At 44.7% G+C, this 19052-nt stretch overlaps 1 protein-coding gene across 2 annotated transcripts in view; it reads left to right on the forward strand.

The window, feature by feature from the left end:
- PLEKHM1 (pleckstrin homology domain containing, family M (with RUN domain) member 1) overlaps positions 1-19052 on the forward strand; it is a 54875-nt gene that overhangs the window by 13389 nt on the left and 22434 nt on the right. For both annotated transcript variants that reach the window (XM_010832400.1, XM_010832401.1), the window contains 2 exons: positions 1-348; positions 8702-9107. In XM_010832400.1, coding sequence (XP_010830702.1) covers positions 1-348; positions 8702-9107 — 754 coding nt within the window. The remainder of the gene's footprint in view (positions 349-8701; positions 9108-19052) is intronic.

A 19052-nucleotide genomic window follows, 5' to 3' on the forward strand; every position in this document is an offset into this window, starting at 1 on the left:
GCTGGCCCTCTCGGGGCTCTGCCCGCTCTCAGAGCTCGACCCCCTCACTATCCCTGGAGCTGAACTGCAGCGGAAGGAGTCTCTGGACTCCATCTCCCATTCCTCGGGCTCAGAGGACATCGAGGTCCAGCACTCAGGCCACAAGATCCGACGGAACCGGCAGCTCACTGCCTCCTCCCTCAGCCTGGACACGGCCAGTTCATCCCAGCTCTCCTGCAGCCTCAACTCTGACAGCTGCCTCCTCCAAGAGAATGGCTCCAAGAGTCCAGACCGTTCCGAGGAGCCCATGTCCTATGACTCAGACCTGGGGATGGCCAATGCCGACGACTCGGACATGTCTCTGCAAGAGTGAGTTCCCCTCCCCCACGCCTTCCCCTTCCTTCCTGCTTCTCTTCCTCTTGTCCTCCCGCCCTTCCTGGAGCACGTGATTGCGTCACTGAGCTCAGGACTCTGTTAGGACAGAAAGACAGACAGAGGTCATAAACTCTCCCTCAGGGAGCAGAGTTACTGGGAGCTGTACCTGGAGGCAGACTGGGGCTAGTGGGGAGAATGCATAGAATGCATTTTAAAAATATATTTATTTATTTATTTGGCTGTGCCAAGTTAGTTGCAACACTTGAGCTCTTCCATCTTCGTTGTGGTATGGAGGATCTTTAGTTGTGGCATGTCAGATCTAGTTCCCTGATCAGGGATCAAACCCCAGCCCCCTGCATTGGGAGCATGGAGTCTTAGTATGGTCCAGCAGGGAAATCCCTGGAATACCTTTAGATGGGGCTTAGAGCTGGTTCCAGCCCCAGCTCTGTCCTAGGTGACCTATGACAAGTAAGTTAGTCTCTCTTTCAGTGTCAGATATCATTGTCATCTTCATCTAGAGAGAAGGAAACCAATAGTTCAGAGCTCTGTGTACAACTTCCAAAAAATACAGTAAAACACAGTGCCCAGCGTGATCTTCTAGGACCTCACAGAAGGTCTTCTGGAGGACATAAAACCTGGGTGATGCCCGCACGGGAGTGGCAAGCAAATGGGGACGAGCAAGTGTGTGGAGGAGGAGGACATGAAGGGACAAACTTGACTGGAGACAGAAGCCTGGGCAGAGCCTTCCTTCATTCAGGCTTTTTAACATTGATTTTTGATCATCTATTTTTATAGTTAAAAAAAATCTAAAATGTGTACAGTGAAAAATCTCTCCCACCCCTGTAACCATAAATATTAATTTCTTACATATTTTTCCAGTGTCTCTAAATCCAGCTATACCATGTGTGAATATATAGATTTGAACTTTTTCTCTTATTTTTTTTTAATCGAAGTATAGATGATTTACAGTGTTGTGTTAGCTTCAGATATATATATATATATACACATATATATATCATTTTATAGATTCTTATTATCTTATTTCTTTTTTTGGCTACGCTAGTCTTCGTTGCTGCACATGGGCTTTCTCTAGCTGGGACACACACAGCTTATCTGGTTGTGGCACATGTGGCTCAGGGGCTGTAGAGCGCAGGCTTAGTAGTTGGGGTACGCGGGCTTGGTTACCTCGTGGCATGTGGGATCCTAGGTCCCCAACTAGGGATTAAACCCACGTCCCCTACATTGAAGTCAGATTCTTTACCACTGGACCACAGGAGAAGTCCTTAATCTCTTGTTTCTTATTTTCCCACTTCTTTCCACAAAAGCTAGTATAAATTATAAATATACCATTCTATACCTTACCAGGGCTTCCCTGTGGCTCAGTGGTAAAGAATCTGCCCGCAATGTAGGAGACCCAGGTTCAATCCCTGGGTTGGGAAGATCCCCTGGAGAAGGAAATGGCAACCCACTCCAGTATTCTGGCCTGGAGAATTCCGTGGACAGAGGAACCTGGTAGGCTACAGTTCATGGGATTACAAAGAGTCAGACACGACTGAGTGATTAACATACACAGACATACCTTATTTGGAAGATCTTGTCATATCGGAGCTTCTTTTTCTATTACATATTTGTCCACTGTATGAATGTACCTTAGTTTATTGAACCATCCCTGAGTTTAATGGACATTGGAGTTCAGGGCTTCTACAAATAACCTGTGAATGTGGTCCTTTAGCTCTATGCGAGTTCTCTCTGTTCAGTAAATTCCCAGAAGAAAAATTACTGAACCAAGGGGTAGATTAATTAACAATTTTTATAGACGTTGCCTATCTACACTTCATCAGGGGTATGCCTGTGTCCTCTCAGCCTTGACAACAGAAGGTATTAGCAAACTTTTGGATGTTGGCTCATCTGATAGGTAAAAACGGTAGCTGTTTATGAAGCATTCCCTCCAGGTAGGACTCATTTTTCCATCAACTGTGTTAGGACCTTCTTTCCACGACTGCTGTCCCCACCCTCACTGCCACCTTGGTTCAGGTCTTTCCAGGGCTTGTGGGAATCACACCAGGACTGGGTGTCTTGGACTGGCCCGGAAGCAGATCCAGTTTCAAGCCAGTTCCACCACTTACAAGCTCAGTGGTGTCCTGCATATTACTAACTCTTTTGGAGGTTCTGTATGTCTTTTTTTTTTTTTTCCAGAGTATAGCTGATTTATAATGTTGTGTTAGTTTCCGCCGTACAGCAAAGGGAATCAGTTGTACATATACATCCACCCACTCATTTTTATATTCTTTTCCCATATAGGTCATTAGAGTATTGAGTCGATTTTCCTGTGCTATACAGTAGGTCCTTATGGTTACTGTAGTTACTATTTCATTGTTTCTTTATCTTTAAAATGGAAATTCCCTCACAGGGCCGTTTAAAAGTCAAATGAGATGCCCATCAATCAGTTGCACACGTAAGAATGTGTGGTAGTTCCCAGAAACGGCTTCTGAACTTTGAGCACATCAGGTGGAATTTTCATGTGTCCAAATGGAAGGATTAGATATAATGTTCTGAGAAGGAGCAACCCCTGCCCCAGAGATGGCAGGGCCCGAGGCGTGCCTGACCGTCAGCCACCTGTCCTGGCCTTTGGTGCTTCTCCCCCCGCAGACCAGCCAGGCTTCTCTCTGTCATGTGTCTTGCCTTTATCTTTCATGTGTCTTGTGATTGGAAAATTCCAGCTTAAGGTTGTTGAATCAGTGACCGTCCGCCCTCCTTCAGGGGAAGTGTTGTCCTGGGTATTCTGGGGGAACAAAAGGGAAGATGAGGTCAGGAAGTATAGACCCAGGCTGGACAGTGATGTGGGGACCAGACACCGCACGCAGCCAGCACCAGTGTTCTCAGAGCATCCACAGAGACCAGTGTTTCTTGGAGTGTATGTTTTAAGGGAGATTCTCACCAACACTTAAAGAGTTTACTTAATGTGTTACTTAAATGTATGTAACTTAAAATTGGGCATAAACACATTGTGCTTAAACTCTTACAACTATAAAATCAGAACATCTGCAAACTGGGAATTCCCTGGTGGTCCAGCGATTAGACCTCCATGCTTTCACTGCTCTGGGCCCAGGGTTCAAGCCCTGGTAGGGGAACTAAGATCCAGCAAGCTGGGCTGTATAGGAAAAAACAAAACAAAACTACAAATCAGACATGAAATGCAAAGCCCATTTCAAATAAAATTTATTAATGTTTGGCAGAAACCAGTTTACAGTTTACCTTGTGCAGAGAGGATTAACTGGCTCTCACAGCTTCTTTTGCATTCGTTAGCTCTGAGTTATAATTATCGCTGAGAAGCGCAGGTAGTCTAGTGGTAAAGAGTGTGGACTCAGGAGCCAGACTGCCTGAGTCCTGCATCAGCCAGCTTTGCCAACTCAGGCAAGTTAGTAAACCTTTCTGACCTTGATGTCCTCATCTGCAAAATGGGGGTGAGAATGCTTCAAAGGAATGCTGGGGCGGTGCAGCGAATAGAGATCTTCAGGCGCTTAGAACAGTGTCTGACTCAGCATGCATGCCGGCCACATGGTGGTGTCATCTTACTTTGGGTACCTGTGACATCAGCTGTGCTTGTCCCCATATCCACTGCTGAAAAACCTTGCTTAGCAATATTTGTCAGAGGTCACTGTCATGAGGCCTTCCCTTGGGAGAGAAATGATTCTTAGTATATGCAGCCCACCTTTGTGCTTTTATTAGTGGCTCTTGACTGCCAAATAGTACTGTGTATCACCACCACAGTTGGCATGTTCAAGAAAACCACAGGCTCAGAATTGCTTATCAGGGGTCCTTTATAAGGTGACCATTCAGATTCTTGAATCTTTTTTTCAGGCCATGCTTTTTATTTACTTTACACGTATAAGTGCTCATAATACATATATTTTCCCACCAGATTGCTCTCTAAGTGAAAGCACAAAGTTAGAAACTTTTCAAATAGAAAGTTTTGGGTAAACAGGGCCTTGCACCAGACCCCAGTGGAAGGACTGTAGCATTTTCAGTTTCATTTCTTGGTTTTTCTTTTTTTCACTGTTTCATTTCTATGTTGTATTTTATAAATACAAATATAAAACTGTCAAAATGTTTGACAGTTTTCTTTCTTTGCCTTTGCTTCATGGTCTCCTCTCTATCCCTTTATCCCACTTGATGTACATGTCTCTTATTCTCACTGGGTCCTGAAGACTGGTACCAGTTCTGGTGAAGCTCTGTGAACTTCATTTCACCTTGCCTTTAGTTTTGATTTGACAGAACCTCTAATTGATCACACAGGCTTCTTGCCGTTTGGTGGCATTTCTCTAGGCATTAAATCACTAACTTATTCTAACACCCCATCCATTCTTGTCATTAAAATCTTTCTTCTAGATCAGGATTCATGTCTATTTGATAACCATTTTGGCAATGCTAGTGAGTGTTTCAGTAAATCTTCTCCTTTGCTTACATTTTTGCGTTTGTGTACAGGGAGGCTAAGCAGCCTTATCAGTGATAATGAGGTTAGTGTTTATTGAGTACTTACTTTGTGCCAAACCCTGTACTAAGCACTTTACCTGTATTATCTCATTTAATCTTTGTCAGAGTCATAAAAGATGGATGCTGTTACCACATCTGTTTTTCAGATAAGGGAATTATGTCCATGAACTTGATGTTCATATTGTGGGGCCCACAGCCACATGCTGACCAAGGCCAGGTGAACTCAGGGGCCCTGCTCTTAATCACTCACCACACCACCTCCTGGGAGCCCACAAGGAGTGGAGACTTCACAGAGGACCTTGTCAAAAATCTGCCTCGCTAGTTCATTTCAGATGAGGTCCCATTCTGTCCCAGCGGTTTGGACACATACAATTGGTTAGCAAATGTTCCTTCTTCCTTTGCTGGTGGAAACTCCCCTCTTCTCTCCAGAACTCATCATTGCCTTCTCCCTACAAGCTACACTCTTGGATTTCTCATGGGTCCGTTTTTAGAGTGCAGCTTTAGAGCAGGACTGAGCCCCCACCTGCCTCCCCCATAACTCTCCCACAAATACAGCTGTACCTTTCTCTGACAGGTCATCCATTTATTTGCTGTGCTGTGCTTAGTTGCTTAGTCATGTCCGACTCTTTGCGACCCCATGGATTTCTTTGTCCATCAGGATTCTCCTGGCACGAATACTGGAGTGGGTTGCCATGCTGTCCTCCAGAGGATCTTCCCAACCCAGGGATTGAATCCAGGTCTTCCACATTACTTATTGAGACAGAATTCACATAGCTTAAAATTCACCATTTTAAAGTGTAGTTTTCAGTGGTTTTCACTAGAGTCTCAAGGTTGTGAATTCAGCATCTATTCTATCTTTTTTAAAAAATATTTACTTGGCTGCATTAGGTATTAGTTGCGCCACACAGGATCTTGTATCTTTGTTGCAGCCTGCATGATCTTTAGTTGCAGCATATAGGATCTAGTTCCCTGACCAAGGACCGAACCCAATCCCCCTGCATTGAGAGCGCAGAGTCTTAGCCACTGGACCACCAGGGGAGTCCCCAGCATCTGCTGCCATCTAATTCAAGAATATTTTCATCCCTTACCCATTGGTTATAATTTCCCTATTCTGGACATTTAATATCAATCAAGTCATGCAATATGTGGCTTTTTGCAACTGTCTCCTTTCACCCAGTACCATGTTTTCAAGGTTCCTCCACGTTATAGCACCTGTCATGGCCAAATACTGTCCATTGTCCATTGTGTGGATACACTACAGTTTGTTTCTTTATCCATCAGTTAATGGGCATTTGTTTTCTTTCTTTTTAGCTATCATGTTGCTATGTGTATTCATGTACAGGTGTTCTGTGTGGACATGTTTTTAATTCTCTTGGGTATGTACCTAAGCAGAGAACTGCTGAGTCCAGTAGTAACTCTATGTTTAATATCCTGAGGAACTATCAAATCATTTTCCACAGAAGCTAGACCATTTTACATTTCCACCAACAACGTGTAAGAGTTCCAATTTCTCTGCATCTTTGCTGATGCTTGTTATTCTCTACCTTTTTTATTATAGCCATCCTACTGGGCATAGAGTAGTATCTCATTGTGGTTTTGATTTGTATTTCACTATTATCTAATGATTTTGAACACTTTTTCTTGTCTTTGTTGGCCATCTGTATGCTTTCTTTGGAGTTATATCTATTCAAACCCTTTGCCTATTTTTTAAGTGGCTTTAAATTGGGTTATTTATTATTAAGTTGTAAGAGCTCCATATTCTGGGTACTAGACCCTTAGATACTCATTGGAAAAGACTCTGATGCTGGGAGGGATTGGGGGCAGGAGGAGAAGGGGACAACAGAGGATGAGATGGGTGGATGGCATCACTGACTCAATGGACGTGAGTCTGAATGAACTCCAGGAGTTGGTGATGGACAGGGAGGCCTGGTGTGCTGCGATTCATGGGGTCGCAAAGAGTCGGACATGACTGAGCAACTGAACTGAACTGAACTGAGACCCTTAGATATATGGTATTATTTGCACATTTTGTATGCAAATATTTCTATTAGATATATTTTTTATTAGTTGCTTATGCATTAGATGTCATATCTAAGAAACCATTGCCTGATCCAAAGATATGAAGCTTTATGCTTGTTTCCTTCTAAGAGTTTTATAGTTTTAGTTCTTACCTTTAGGTCTTTGATCCATTTGGGGTTAAATTTTTCTTTTTTGGCTGTGCCACGCAGCTTATGGGATCTTAGTTTCCAGACCAGGCATTGAACCCGGGCCAAGGCAACGAAAGGGCCAAATTCTAACCCCTGGATCACCAGGGAATTACCTGGGTTAATTTTTTTTTTTGCTATTCATTCATTTATTTAGCTTCGTCAGGTCTTAGTTGTGGCATGTGGGATCTTCATTGCAACACACAGATTCTCTAGTTGTGGCCCATGGGCTCAGTAGTTGCGGTACACGGACTCTCAAGTTATGGTTTGTGGGCTTAGTTGCTCTGTGACATATGGGATCTTAGTTCCCCAGCCAAGGGTTGAACCCATGTTCCCTGCATTGCAAGGCGGATTCTTTACTACTGGACCAACAGGGAAATCCCCTGGGGTTAATTTTTTTTTTATGTGGTGTGAGATAGGGGTCCAACTTCATTCTTTTGCGTGGAACTATTCACTTATCCCAGCACCATTTGTTGAAAAGACTGTTCTTTCCCCTACTGAAATGTCTCAGCACCTATGCTGAAAACCAGTTGCCCAGAAATGTGTGGGTTGGTCACCTCTTCTTGACTAGAATGCTTTAAAATGTTGTTTGGGGTCATGATGGTATAAATAAGAGCAGAGCTCACCTAGAAAGCAGTCAGATGAAAACTTGAGATCTGAAATCCTTGTTTCCATGAGCCCACACGCAGGGGAGCTTGATGTGTCTTCTGCACCCACTCTAAGCCTTTAAGGCAGATATGTGCGATGTCTTGGGCTCCAGACAGCTCTTTTGACACGAGACCCTGCATTTGTCTATGGCATCCTCACTGGATTCATAAGCAGAGGTGGAGACAGCAAATAGGTTTACTTCAGAAACAGAACTCAGATTCTCTGAAGCCTCACGAGAGGGAGGGAGGGAGGAGCAGCCACTAGCCAGTGCACATTCCAGAAGGTATAGCAGTGTGTGTGTGTGTGTGTGTGTGTGTGTGTGTGTGTGTACACACACAAAGGCAGTGACATTGGCCCCCTTGGCCCCAGACGTTGCCACTGAGAGGCAGGAAGCGCCAGCCCCATCAGGCACACCCCCATGGACGTGGGCACGCATACCACATCGCTTGTGTGCACTGTTCTCCAGCAGCAGCTTCTGAAACTGTGAGGCTTCTCTGGCTCCAAACCCAGCCCATCACCCCAACCCTGCTGCCCAGTTACTGTTCCAGGGACAAAAAGGATCCTCACTTCACCCCACCCCACATCCCAGGGAGTAGAGTGCTGGAGCCCAGCCCGGAGACACCATTCACCAGGGCTCTGCCAAGGTCGGCGAGGGGCGGGACAGGCCACACGGCCATTTGGCTGAGCAGACTCGCCAGACCCACAGTTAGCCTGCTCAGAGGGTAAAAGACAGGCAGTTCCCATTCGCCTCAAGTCCTTTTCTCTGCTTTATGAGCTTTGTCACCTGACACCTGGGCTGCACAACTCACCTGGCCACCGAACCTGCCCAAGGCCCAGCTGGAGAAAAACTTTGGTGGGAGGGTCTGTGTGTGGGAGCTGGGAGCAGCGCCATGATTAAGGGGGTTATTTTGTTCAATCACAAAACGGCAGTTTTCCACTTAGCCTTGGGCATTCCAGCTGACAGCCCCATCACACGGGTTTCTTTGTTTAAAAACTTCTAGGGTGTTGTCGGAATTCAGCAAAGCCCAGGTAAACTCTGTGCCAGCCAATGGACCGATCCGAGAAACGGAGGTTCCCACGCTGCAGGCCCCGCTCCCCTTCCCTGGCCTCGACACCAGCACGTCCCTGCACTCAGAGGAAACAGCAGAGCCCCGCCATGCCCAGGCCTCCCCTGGAACTGGAGATGGGGACCACAAGCGGGAGCCGCTTGCCCAGGCGCCCGGCCCCCTGGGCTGGCCGCAGCCGGGCCCTGCCCAAGCTGTCCTTTCGGGGAGTGCTTCAGGCCAGCAGCCTCCTCGTCCCGTGAGAGACGCCACCAGAGCAGCCAGCCAGGAAAGCGGCCAGCAGAAGCCCCCGGAGGATAGCGGACCTCGGCTCAGTCTTGCGGTTCCGTCCCCCACCAGTCCGGTGAGTGGTATAAGCTGAGTCTGGGGGGAAGGGACGGGAGGAGAGGGGGTGTTGGTGCATGTCTCAGAGCCAGTGTAGGGTTTCCCCAGCTAGTGACCCAAGTGGCCTCTGCCTTCTCCCTCTGAGCCCCCCTCGCCTTGCATGGTTCGGTATTAACACAACATCGTGGTGATGGAGCTAATGTTCTGTGGGGTTGAGTAGTGGATGGGAGCTGGGCTCTTGGCCCATCACCTCCCACGGGTGTCTCCTATCACCAGCACACCCACGCCATGGAGAAGGTAGTTCTCTCCCGACCACAGGCTCTGCTCTTCACCACGGACACTCACCAGCTTATGCCTCACTGAGCTTTGGTTTCCTCCTTGGTGCTTGTTATTATTTATTTACTTAGCTGCATCAGGGCTCAGTTGCGGCACACAGGATCTTTTGTTGTGGTGCAGGGATTCTCTAGTTTTGGCTCATGGGCTTACTTGCTCCACAGCATGTGGGATCTTAGTTCCCCAACCAGGGATCAAACCCGAGTTCCCTACATTGCAAGGCAGATTTTTTTTTTTTTTGCTACTGTGTGTCTTTTTTTTTTTTTTGAACTTTTTATTTGGTATTGGGGTATAGCTGATTAACAATGTTGTGATAGTTTCAGGTGAACAGCAGAGGGGTTCAGCCATACATATACATGTATTTATCCTCCCCCTAACTCCCCTCCCATACAGGCTGCCACATAACATTGAGTAGAGTTCCATGTGCTATATGTAGGTCTTTGTTGGTTATCCATTTTAAAAATAGCATCCCAAACTCCCTATCTCTTCCCTTCCTCTTGGCAACCATAAGTGTGCTTATTGATCACATTAAAATGAAAGCATTTTAAATACGTATTTTAAATAAAATATAAAGTTCTAATTAACTTTAAAATTAAAGTTATTAAAATTAACTTCACCTTTTTTTTTTAACTTTCTTTAATGTGGGTCCTAGAGCATCTAAGATGACCTCTGTGACTTGCATTGTGTTTCTGTGGGACAACACTGTTCTAGAATAAGCTATTCCAGTGTGTTGATGACCCGAAGAAGCCAGCCCTGGGACTGTCCTGGAAACAGCCCTGAGAGTAGAGGCTGGAACTGGGGGGCCCAGCGAAGCAGTAGTCAAACTGTGAACTCGAGTTCTGGTGCCATTTCACATTTGTTCTTGGGTCATGAAAAGCAGAAGTAGGAACTGGAGTGCACAAAACCCAGAGCTCATCCCAGCTGTGTCTGGGGCTCATGTTGGGCGTACAGTCTTACTCTTTCAGCTCCATCCGCAAACGTCCCTTCTTTGGCCTGTAGCTTCCAGATTCTATAACTCAGGATGGGCCAGGGCCATGAAATAGACTACAGGAGGCACCCCCACCCCCTCTTTTAACAGCTTTATTGTGATATAATTCACATACCATACTATTCACCTAATTAAGTGTATAATTCAAGGGTTTTTTTATTCACAGTTGTACAACCATCACCACAGTCTAAGTTTAAATATTTCCATCTTCCATAAAAGAATCCCCCTACCCATTAGCAATGACTCCTGTCCTTTCCTCCCACTCTCCTGCCTCTCCTCACCTTGCTCAACCCCAAGCAACCACTAATCTACTCTGTCTGTGGATTTGCCTGTTCTGGACATGTTACATACATAGAACCGTATAATCACATTTGTGATTGGCTTAGTTTCAATTAGCAAAATGTTTTTAAAGTTCATCCATGTTGTGGCATGTATTAGCACTTTGTCTTTTTTTTTTAATATCCCATTGTAAATTCCGTCATATGGATGTATCACATTTTATTTATCCATTCATGAGTTAATAAACATTGGCATTTTTCCTACTTTTTGACTGTTGTGAATAATGCTACTATGAACATTCATGTATAATTTTTTGCTCGGACATATATTTTTAACTTTTTTGGGTGCATAGCTTAAAGTACAATTTTGGGATCATATTGCATCTCTATATTTAATCTTTTGAGAAACTGCCAAACTATTTTCCAAAAGCAGTTGTCTTGTTTTATATTTCAACCAGCAGTATATTTCTCTACATCATCACCAACAGTTCTTACTGTTTTATTTTTTTTATTATACAAGTGGTATCTCATTATGGTTTTGATTTACATTTGCCTGATGACTAATGATGTTGAGCATCTTTTCATGTGCTCATTATCATTTGTGTTTTTCTTTGAAGAAATGCCTATTCAAAACATTTGCTCATTCTTGGGAATTCCCTGGTGGTCCAGTGGTTAAGACTCTGTGCTTCTAATGCTGGGGGCACAGGTTCAGCCCCTGGTCAGGGAACTAAGATTTCCATATGCCACATGCCATGGCCAAAAAAGATTGCCTAGACTTAAATAGGGCTATGTAATAAATTACAGTTTTTTTCTGTATTCTAGATGCTAGACCTTTCCTAGATAAATGATTTGCAGATTTTTCTCCCATTCTGTGCATTATCTTTTCACTTTCTTGATGGTATCATTTAAAGCATAAACGTTTTGAATTTTGATATAGTCTCTTTTTTGTTGCTTGTACTTTCGGTTTCATCTCTAAGTACTCCTTTTCTAATCCAAGGTCATGGAAAGTTACTCCCATGTGTTCTAAATGTTATGGTTTCATCTCTTACTTTTAAATCTATGATCCACTTAAGAGTTAATTTTTGTATTTGGTAAAAGAATGGTGCCTGACTTCATTTTTTTATGTGTGCTTATACAGTTATACGAGCACCATTTGTTGGAAAGACTATTCCCACATTTTTATTTATTGGCTGTGCTGGGTCTTCACTGTGGCTCAAGAGCTTCTCTGGTTGTAGCACATGAGCATGGTTGCCCAGCGGCACATGGGATCTTGGTGCCCCAACCAGGGCTCAAACGCACATCCCTTGCATTAGGAGGCAGGTTCTTTACCACTGGGCCACCAGGGAGGTCCCTGGTGAGATGACTATTTGCCCGTTGAATTGTCCCACTTTCCCCTTTAAACATTTTTTTGAGGAATGATGTATTTAAAGCACCCAGATCCTCAATGTACACCTCAGTGGATACTTACATATCACATACACTCTGTAACCACCATCCAGATTGAGATATAGAACATTTCCAGCCACCAGAAGTTTCCCTTCTGCCCTCTTCCACTCACTGCCACCCCCACTCCAAAGGAAACCACAGTTCTGACTTGTATCCCATAAAGTCTTTCCTGTTGTTGAACTTTAGAATCATATAGTATATGCTCTTTTAGTTCTTTCACTGAACATTATATATGTGAGCCTCATCTACAGCCTGAGATTCTTTTCCATTGTTCTGTAGTACGCCACCATAAGAATACAGATTCTTTACCACTGGTGCCACCTGGGAAGCCCATAGAATATATCACAATGTCCCGTAGAGTCAATTCCTGTAATGTATTCACTGTCCCGTAATAGACGTTTGAGTTATTTTCAGGTTTGGGCTATTTTGAAGAAAGGAGATATGAGCATTCCTATACTTGCCTTTCAGTGAACCCATGTATTCGTTTCTGCTGCTGCTGCTGCTGCTGCTAAGTAGCTTCAGTCGTGTCCGACTCTGTGTGACCCCATAGACAGCAGCCCACCAGGCTCCCCCGTCCCTGGGATTCTCCAGGCAAGAACACTGGAGTGGGTTGCCATTTCCTTCTCCAGTGCATGAAAGTGAAAAATGAAAGTGAAGTCGCTCAGTCATGCCTGACTCTTAGCGACCCCATGGACTGCAGCCTACAAGGCTCCTCCGTCCATGGGATTTTCCAAGCAAGAGTACTGGAGTGGGGTGCCATTGCCTTCTCCATTTGTTTCTGGGTGTGCATCTAAGAATGGAATTGCTAGGTCACTGGGTAGCCATGTGGTGAGCTCTAGACAGGGAAGCCTGGCGTGCTGCAGTCCATGGGGTCGCAAAGAGTCGGACGTGACTGAGAGACTGAACTGAAATGGACTGAACTGAGATACTGCCAGTTTTCAAAGGGCTTGTACTAACTTATACTCACATTAGCAATGTGAGCATTTTCATTGTCCTTCGTCATAGTCAGTGGTATTGGCAATCTTTTACATTCTGGCTACTCTGGTAGGTGTATAGTGGGGTCTTGTGTGGTTTTAATTTGCATTTCCCTGATGACTAATGATACTGATGCCTTTTCATCTGCTTTTTGGAAGCATTCTTTAAAGTCATTGTCCCATTCTTGAATTGAGTTGTGTTTTCCTTATTGATTTGTAGCAGCTCTTTATATACTATGGATGTGTCTTTTATTGGAGAAAAAAATACATATATATATAATAGCAAATATGTTCATATAATCTATGGCTGGCCTTTCAGTTCAGTTCAGTTGCTCAGTCGTATCCGACTCTTTGCAACCTCTCAATGGTATTATCTTTTTAGTATTAATTATTTAGCTATGCTGGGCTTTGACTGTGGCACCTCATCCTCTGCTGCCCCCTTCTCCTTTTGCCTTTATTCTTGCCCAGCATCAGGATCTTTTCCAATAAGTTGGCTTTTCACATCAGGTGGTCAAAGTACTGAAGCTTCAGTTTCAGCAGCAGTCCTTCCAATGAATGTTCAGGGCTGAATTCCTTTAGGATTGACTGGTCTGATTTCCGCGCAGTCCAAGGAAGTCTCAAGAATCTTCTCCAGCACCATTATTTGAAAGCATCAGTTCTTTGGCAGTCAGCCTTCTTTATGGTCCAGCTCTCACATCCATACATAACTACTGGAAAAACAGTAGCTTTGACTATACAGACCTTTGTCGGCAAAGTGATGTCTGTGTTTTTTAATATGCTGTCTAGGTTTGTCATAGCTTTCCTGCCAAGGAGCAAACGTCTTTTAATTTCATGGCTGCAGTCGCTGTCCAAAAGTGATTTTGGAGCCCAAGAAAATAAAATCTGTCACTGCTTCCACTTTTTCCCCTTCTATTTGCCATGAAGTGATGGGACTCGGTGCCACGATCTTAGTTTTTTGAATGCTGAATTTCAAGCCAGCTCTTTTACTCTCCTCTTTCACCCTCTTCAAGAGGCTCTTTAGTTCCTCTTCACTTTCTTCAACTAGAGTGGTATTGTCTGCATATCTAAGGTTGTTGATATTTTCTCCTAGCAGTCTTGATTCCAATTTGTGATTCATCCAGTCCAGCATTTCACATGATGTACTCTAAGTTAAATAAGCAGGGTGACAATATACAGCCTTGACTTACTCCTTTCCCAATTTTGAACCAGTCAGTTGTATATCCTGTTCTAACTGTTGCTTCCTGACCTGCATACAAGTTTCTTGGGAGGCAGGTAAGGTGGTCTCATACTCCAGTCTCTTTAAGAATTTTCCACAGTGTGCTGTGATCCACACATTCAAAAGCTTTAGCATAGTCGGTAAAGCAGAAGTAGATGTTTTTCGATCCAATAAGTGTTGGCAATTTGCTCTCTGGTTCCTCTGCCTCTTTGAAACCCAGCTTGTACATCTGGAAGTTCTTGGTTCATGTAGCTACGTTGAAAGATTTTGAACATAACCTTGCTAGCATGTGAAATAAGCACAGTTATATGGTACGGCAGCATACAGCATCACAAAATCCACATGTGTCTCCTTCCTTGTTTCCTCACCCCACCTTTGTTATTTTACATTGAAAACATTTGGATAGTCAAGATTTATTCCCTCATCTTTTTGGGTTTTGGGGGGAACCATGCTATGCCTGTGACTTGTGGGATCTTAATTCTTCAACTAGGGACTAAACCCTGGGCCCTCAGCAGTGAAAAACACCAAATCCCAACCACTGGACCACCAGGGAATTCCCACCTTATATTTTTAAAAAATATATGTTTATTTATTTTTGTACTGTGTTGGGTCTTAGTTACTGCATCAGGTCTTAGTTTCAGCATGTGGGATCTTTCGTTGTGGCATGTGGAATCTAGTTCCCTGACCGAGGATCAAACCCAGGTCCCCTGCTTAGCGGGTGCAGAGGCTTAGCCACTGGACCACTAGGGAAGTACCCCCCTCATCTTTTATAACTCTGTGCCAGGCACAAAGAATGACCATTCCAAACAGCTTTGTAGGTGCTAGGATGGAGGTAAGCGTAAAATGCCATAGGAGCGCAGAAGGGATCTCAGACCTACCTGGGGGTGGGTTGGAGGGGGTGTAGGCTGAGGATGAGTAAGGACAGCTTCCAGGAGGAGGTGATGAATGACCTCTGAGCTGAGTCTTAAGGAAAAGTGGTCTCTCCCATAAGGGTTTCCCAGGTTGTGTGCACCAAGCTCCAGGAATTTCCCTGAATGGCCACGGGATTGCTCCTGCAGCCCATTTTCCTTAGGGAGTTCCCCTGGGTGTTGATGACTTAGACAGGCTTTGTTCAGGATCCTGAGTTGTGAGTGGTCCCTGGCAGTCACCCTGACTGACACATTGTCCTGTCACTGGCCAAAGGAAGCACCTGCTGGTTCTGAGGGTTTTGGAAGAAGCTTTGGAAGCCAAGTTCTGTGAGCCTCCCTGCCACCAAGCTCCTGACTCAGAACTCACCACTCTTGGCTTAAGGAACTTGACAGCATCTGAATGGACGAAGCTGTTCAAACCAATCCTTCTGACGTTCTGGGCAGCTCCAGCCCTGCTCCCCTTACCTGTCTGTGGGAGTGGGGAGGGCAGTCTTAATTTAGGGGTTGGAAATAGCAACATCAGAGTGAGGTTTTTGGCACTTAACACAACAGCTGGGCTGGTTGCAGCCCTTGGGTGACTCACTTCCTCTCTGTAGACAGCCACTGAGGGCATCCAGCCAGCTTCCCTGCCTCTGCTCTCCCATGACGCTTAGGCACAAAAAGACAGGGAGCACTTGAAATAGTGAAGAAAAAGCCAGAATTCATTCCCACGAGCCTCCTGACCCCCACCGCACTTCCGTCAGCCCAGTGAGCAACATCAGATTCAGGGAGATAGCAGAGAAGGAAGGGGCATGGCCTGGCTGCCTGGAGCCTTGGGGACCTGCTCAGAAATGGGAAGTAAATGCAGAGGAGCTAGTGATATCTCTGGGTCTTGTCTGCCCATGCCTCCTCCATCTCAAACCCTACAAGCAGTGCTGAAAAATTCAACATCTCTTTAACAAATGGTGCTGGGACAACTTGTTATCCACGTGCATAAAGGTGGATCCTTTCCTCACACCATATACAAAAATTAACTCAAAACTGATCACAGATCTAGGCATAAAAGCTAAAACTGTAAACCTCTTTGCAGAAAACATAGGAGTAAATCTTTGTAACCTTGGCTTAGGCAATCATTTTTTTTTTAATGTTTATGTATTTATGTATTTGGCTGCATCGAGTCCTAGCCACAGCACGGGGAACCCTTTCATTGCCACGTGCAGGCTGTTCACTGCGGCATGGGGGCTCTCTAGTTGCGGCATGCTGCCGTAGTTGCCCCGTGGCACATGAGATCTTAGTTCCCTGACCAAGGGTTGAACCCGCGTCACCTGCATTGGAAGGTGGATTCTTAACCACTGGTCCACCAGGGAAGGCCCCGGCAGTGGGTTCTTAAGTGTGATACCAAAAGCATAGAGACAAAAGAAAAAACAGATAAATTGGACTTCATCAAAATTTAAAAATTTTCTGCCTTAAAGAAAGTGAAAAGTGAAAGTGAAGTCGCTCAGTCATGTCTCTTTTCGACCCCATGGACTGTAGCCTACCAGGCTCCTCTGTCCGTGGGATTCTCCAGGGAAGAATACTGGAGTGGGTTGCCTTTCTCTTCTCCAGGGGATCTTCCTGACCCAGGGATTGAACCCGGGTCTCCCACATTGCAGGCAGATGCTTTAACCTCTGAGTTGCCAGGGAAGCCTTAAAGGGCACTATCAAAAAAGTTAAAAGGTAACTCACAGAACTGGAGAAATTATTTGCAGGTCATGTATCTGATATGGGCCTAGTACCCCGAACTTAGAAAGAAACCTTGCAATTTGTATTTACTTCCTAGGGCTTCTTGTGAGAATTAAATGAATTAATATATATCAAGCTTTTAGTCCAGTTCCTGGCTCCAAGCGTTAGCTTTCATCATCCTCCTCATCATTATTTTTTAAATAGACTTTTTAAAATATCTTAAAAATTTTTTTCAACTTTATTGAGTATAATTTACAAAGTTGTAAGATATTTATAGTATTTTTGTGATGGTTTGATATATGATTGATTATTCTGTGAACGGAGAAGGCAATGACACCCCACTCCAGTACTCTTGCCTGGAAAATCCATGGACAGAGGAGCCTGGTAGGCTGCAGTCCATGGGGTCGCTAAGAGTTGGGCACGACTGAGCCACTTCACTTTCACTTTCATGCATTGGAGAAGGAAATAGCAACCCACTCCAGTGTTCTTGCCTGGAGAATCCCAGGGACGGGGGAGCCTGGTGGGCTGCCCGTCTATGGGGTCGCACAGAGTCAGACACGACTGAATCGACTTAGCAGCAGCAGCAGCTTCTGTAACAAAGGACTATACACTGGATGGCCTGCAAACACAGAAATGTATTATAGTGGTCACCCCTGATCCACAGGGATATGTGCTAAGATCCCCAGTGGATGCCTGAAACTGGATAGAACCAAACCCTACATATACTATATTTTTTCCCATACACACATACCAATGATAAAGTTTCATTTATAAATTCGGCACAGTAAGGGCCATCCCTAGTGGTCCAGTGCTTAGGATTTCACCTTCCAACACAGCGGGTGCAGGTTCAATCCCTGGTTGGGAGGCTAAGGTCCCACATGCCTGGTGACCAAAAAATCAAAACAGAAAACAGAAGCAATATTGTAACAAACTCAATAAAAACTCTGAAAACGGTCCACATCAAAAAATCTATTAAAAAAATTAGGCACAGTAAAAGATGAACAATAATAAAATAGAGCAGGTGTAACAGTGTTCTGTAATAAAAGTTACGTGAATGTGACCTCTCAGCCCCCCGAATATCTTACTGTACCAATGTAATGCCTTTTCCATCTTAACTTTAAGCACTTATTCATGTGCTGTGGGTATAGCTTCTGTAGTCTGAGGTGCAGCAACAAAGCTGGCACAAATTTATTTTTCCTTCTTCATAATCTCACAGATAGAAGACCCTTTCTTACCGTACATCTTAACAACTTTTGAATATCCTTTATTTCTTTCCTTATTTAGTCAAGAACTTTTACTGTGTTACTTAAAGAAAGCACTTTACGGCTTCTCTGGCAGATCCGAATTGCCAGCATCACTCATCTTGTGCTTTGGGGCCCTTATTAAGTAAATCAGGGTTCCATGAACACAAGCAGTGTGATACCATGGTGGACGATCTGATAACCAAGAGGGCTACTAATGAAGTGACTGATAGTGGGATAAAGGGGTGATTCACGTCCCAGGCAGGATGGAGAAGGACGATGAGAGGTTTCATCACACTACTCAGAAGGGTCACAGTGCAAAACTTGTGAATGGTTTATTTCTGGAATTTGCCACTTAATGGCAAATTAAGTTGGCTGTGGGTAACTGAAACCATAGATAAGGGGCAACTGGTGTATCTGATGGTTCTGGAGGCCAGAAGTGCACGGTCCAGATGCTGGCAGGGTTGGTTCCTTCAGGAGATTCTGAGGAAGAATCTGTTCCACGCCTTTCTCTCAGCCTGTAGTGTCGCCAGCAGCCCTGGGCACTCCCCGGCTTGTAGACACATCACTGCAGGCCCTGCCCCTGTCACCACACGGGGCTCTCCCTCTGGATCTCTGGCTTGGCTCGGTGTTCTCTGCGTGTTCTCTTTTCTCCTCTTATAAGTAGATCGGTCACATTGGGTGAAGGGCCCACTGTACCCCAGTATGACCTCATCTTAACACATTTGCAACAACTCTACTTTCCAGATAAGGTCACATTCTAAGGTACTGGGGGGTAGGATTCCAGCATATCTTTTGCAGGGTTGTCGGGGGGACACACACAGTTCAACCCATAACACGACAAAAGAACAAATAAACCAATTTGAAAATCGGCAAAGG

Source organism: Bison bison, unplaced genomic scaffold (assembly GCF_000754665.1).
Source record: "Bison bison bison isolate TAMUID 2011002044 unplaced genomic scaffold, Bison_UMD1.0 scf7180017861046, whole genome shotgun sequence".
Lineage (NCBI taxonomy): Eukaryota > Metazoa > Chordata > Mammalia > Artiodactyla > Bovidae > Bison > Bison bison.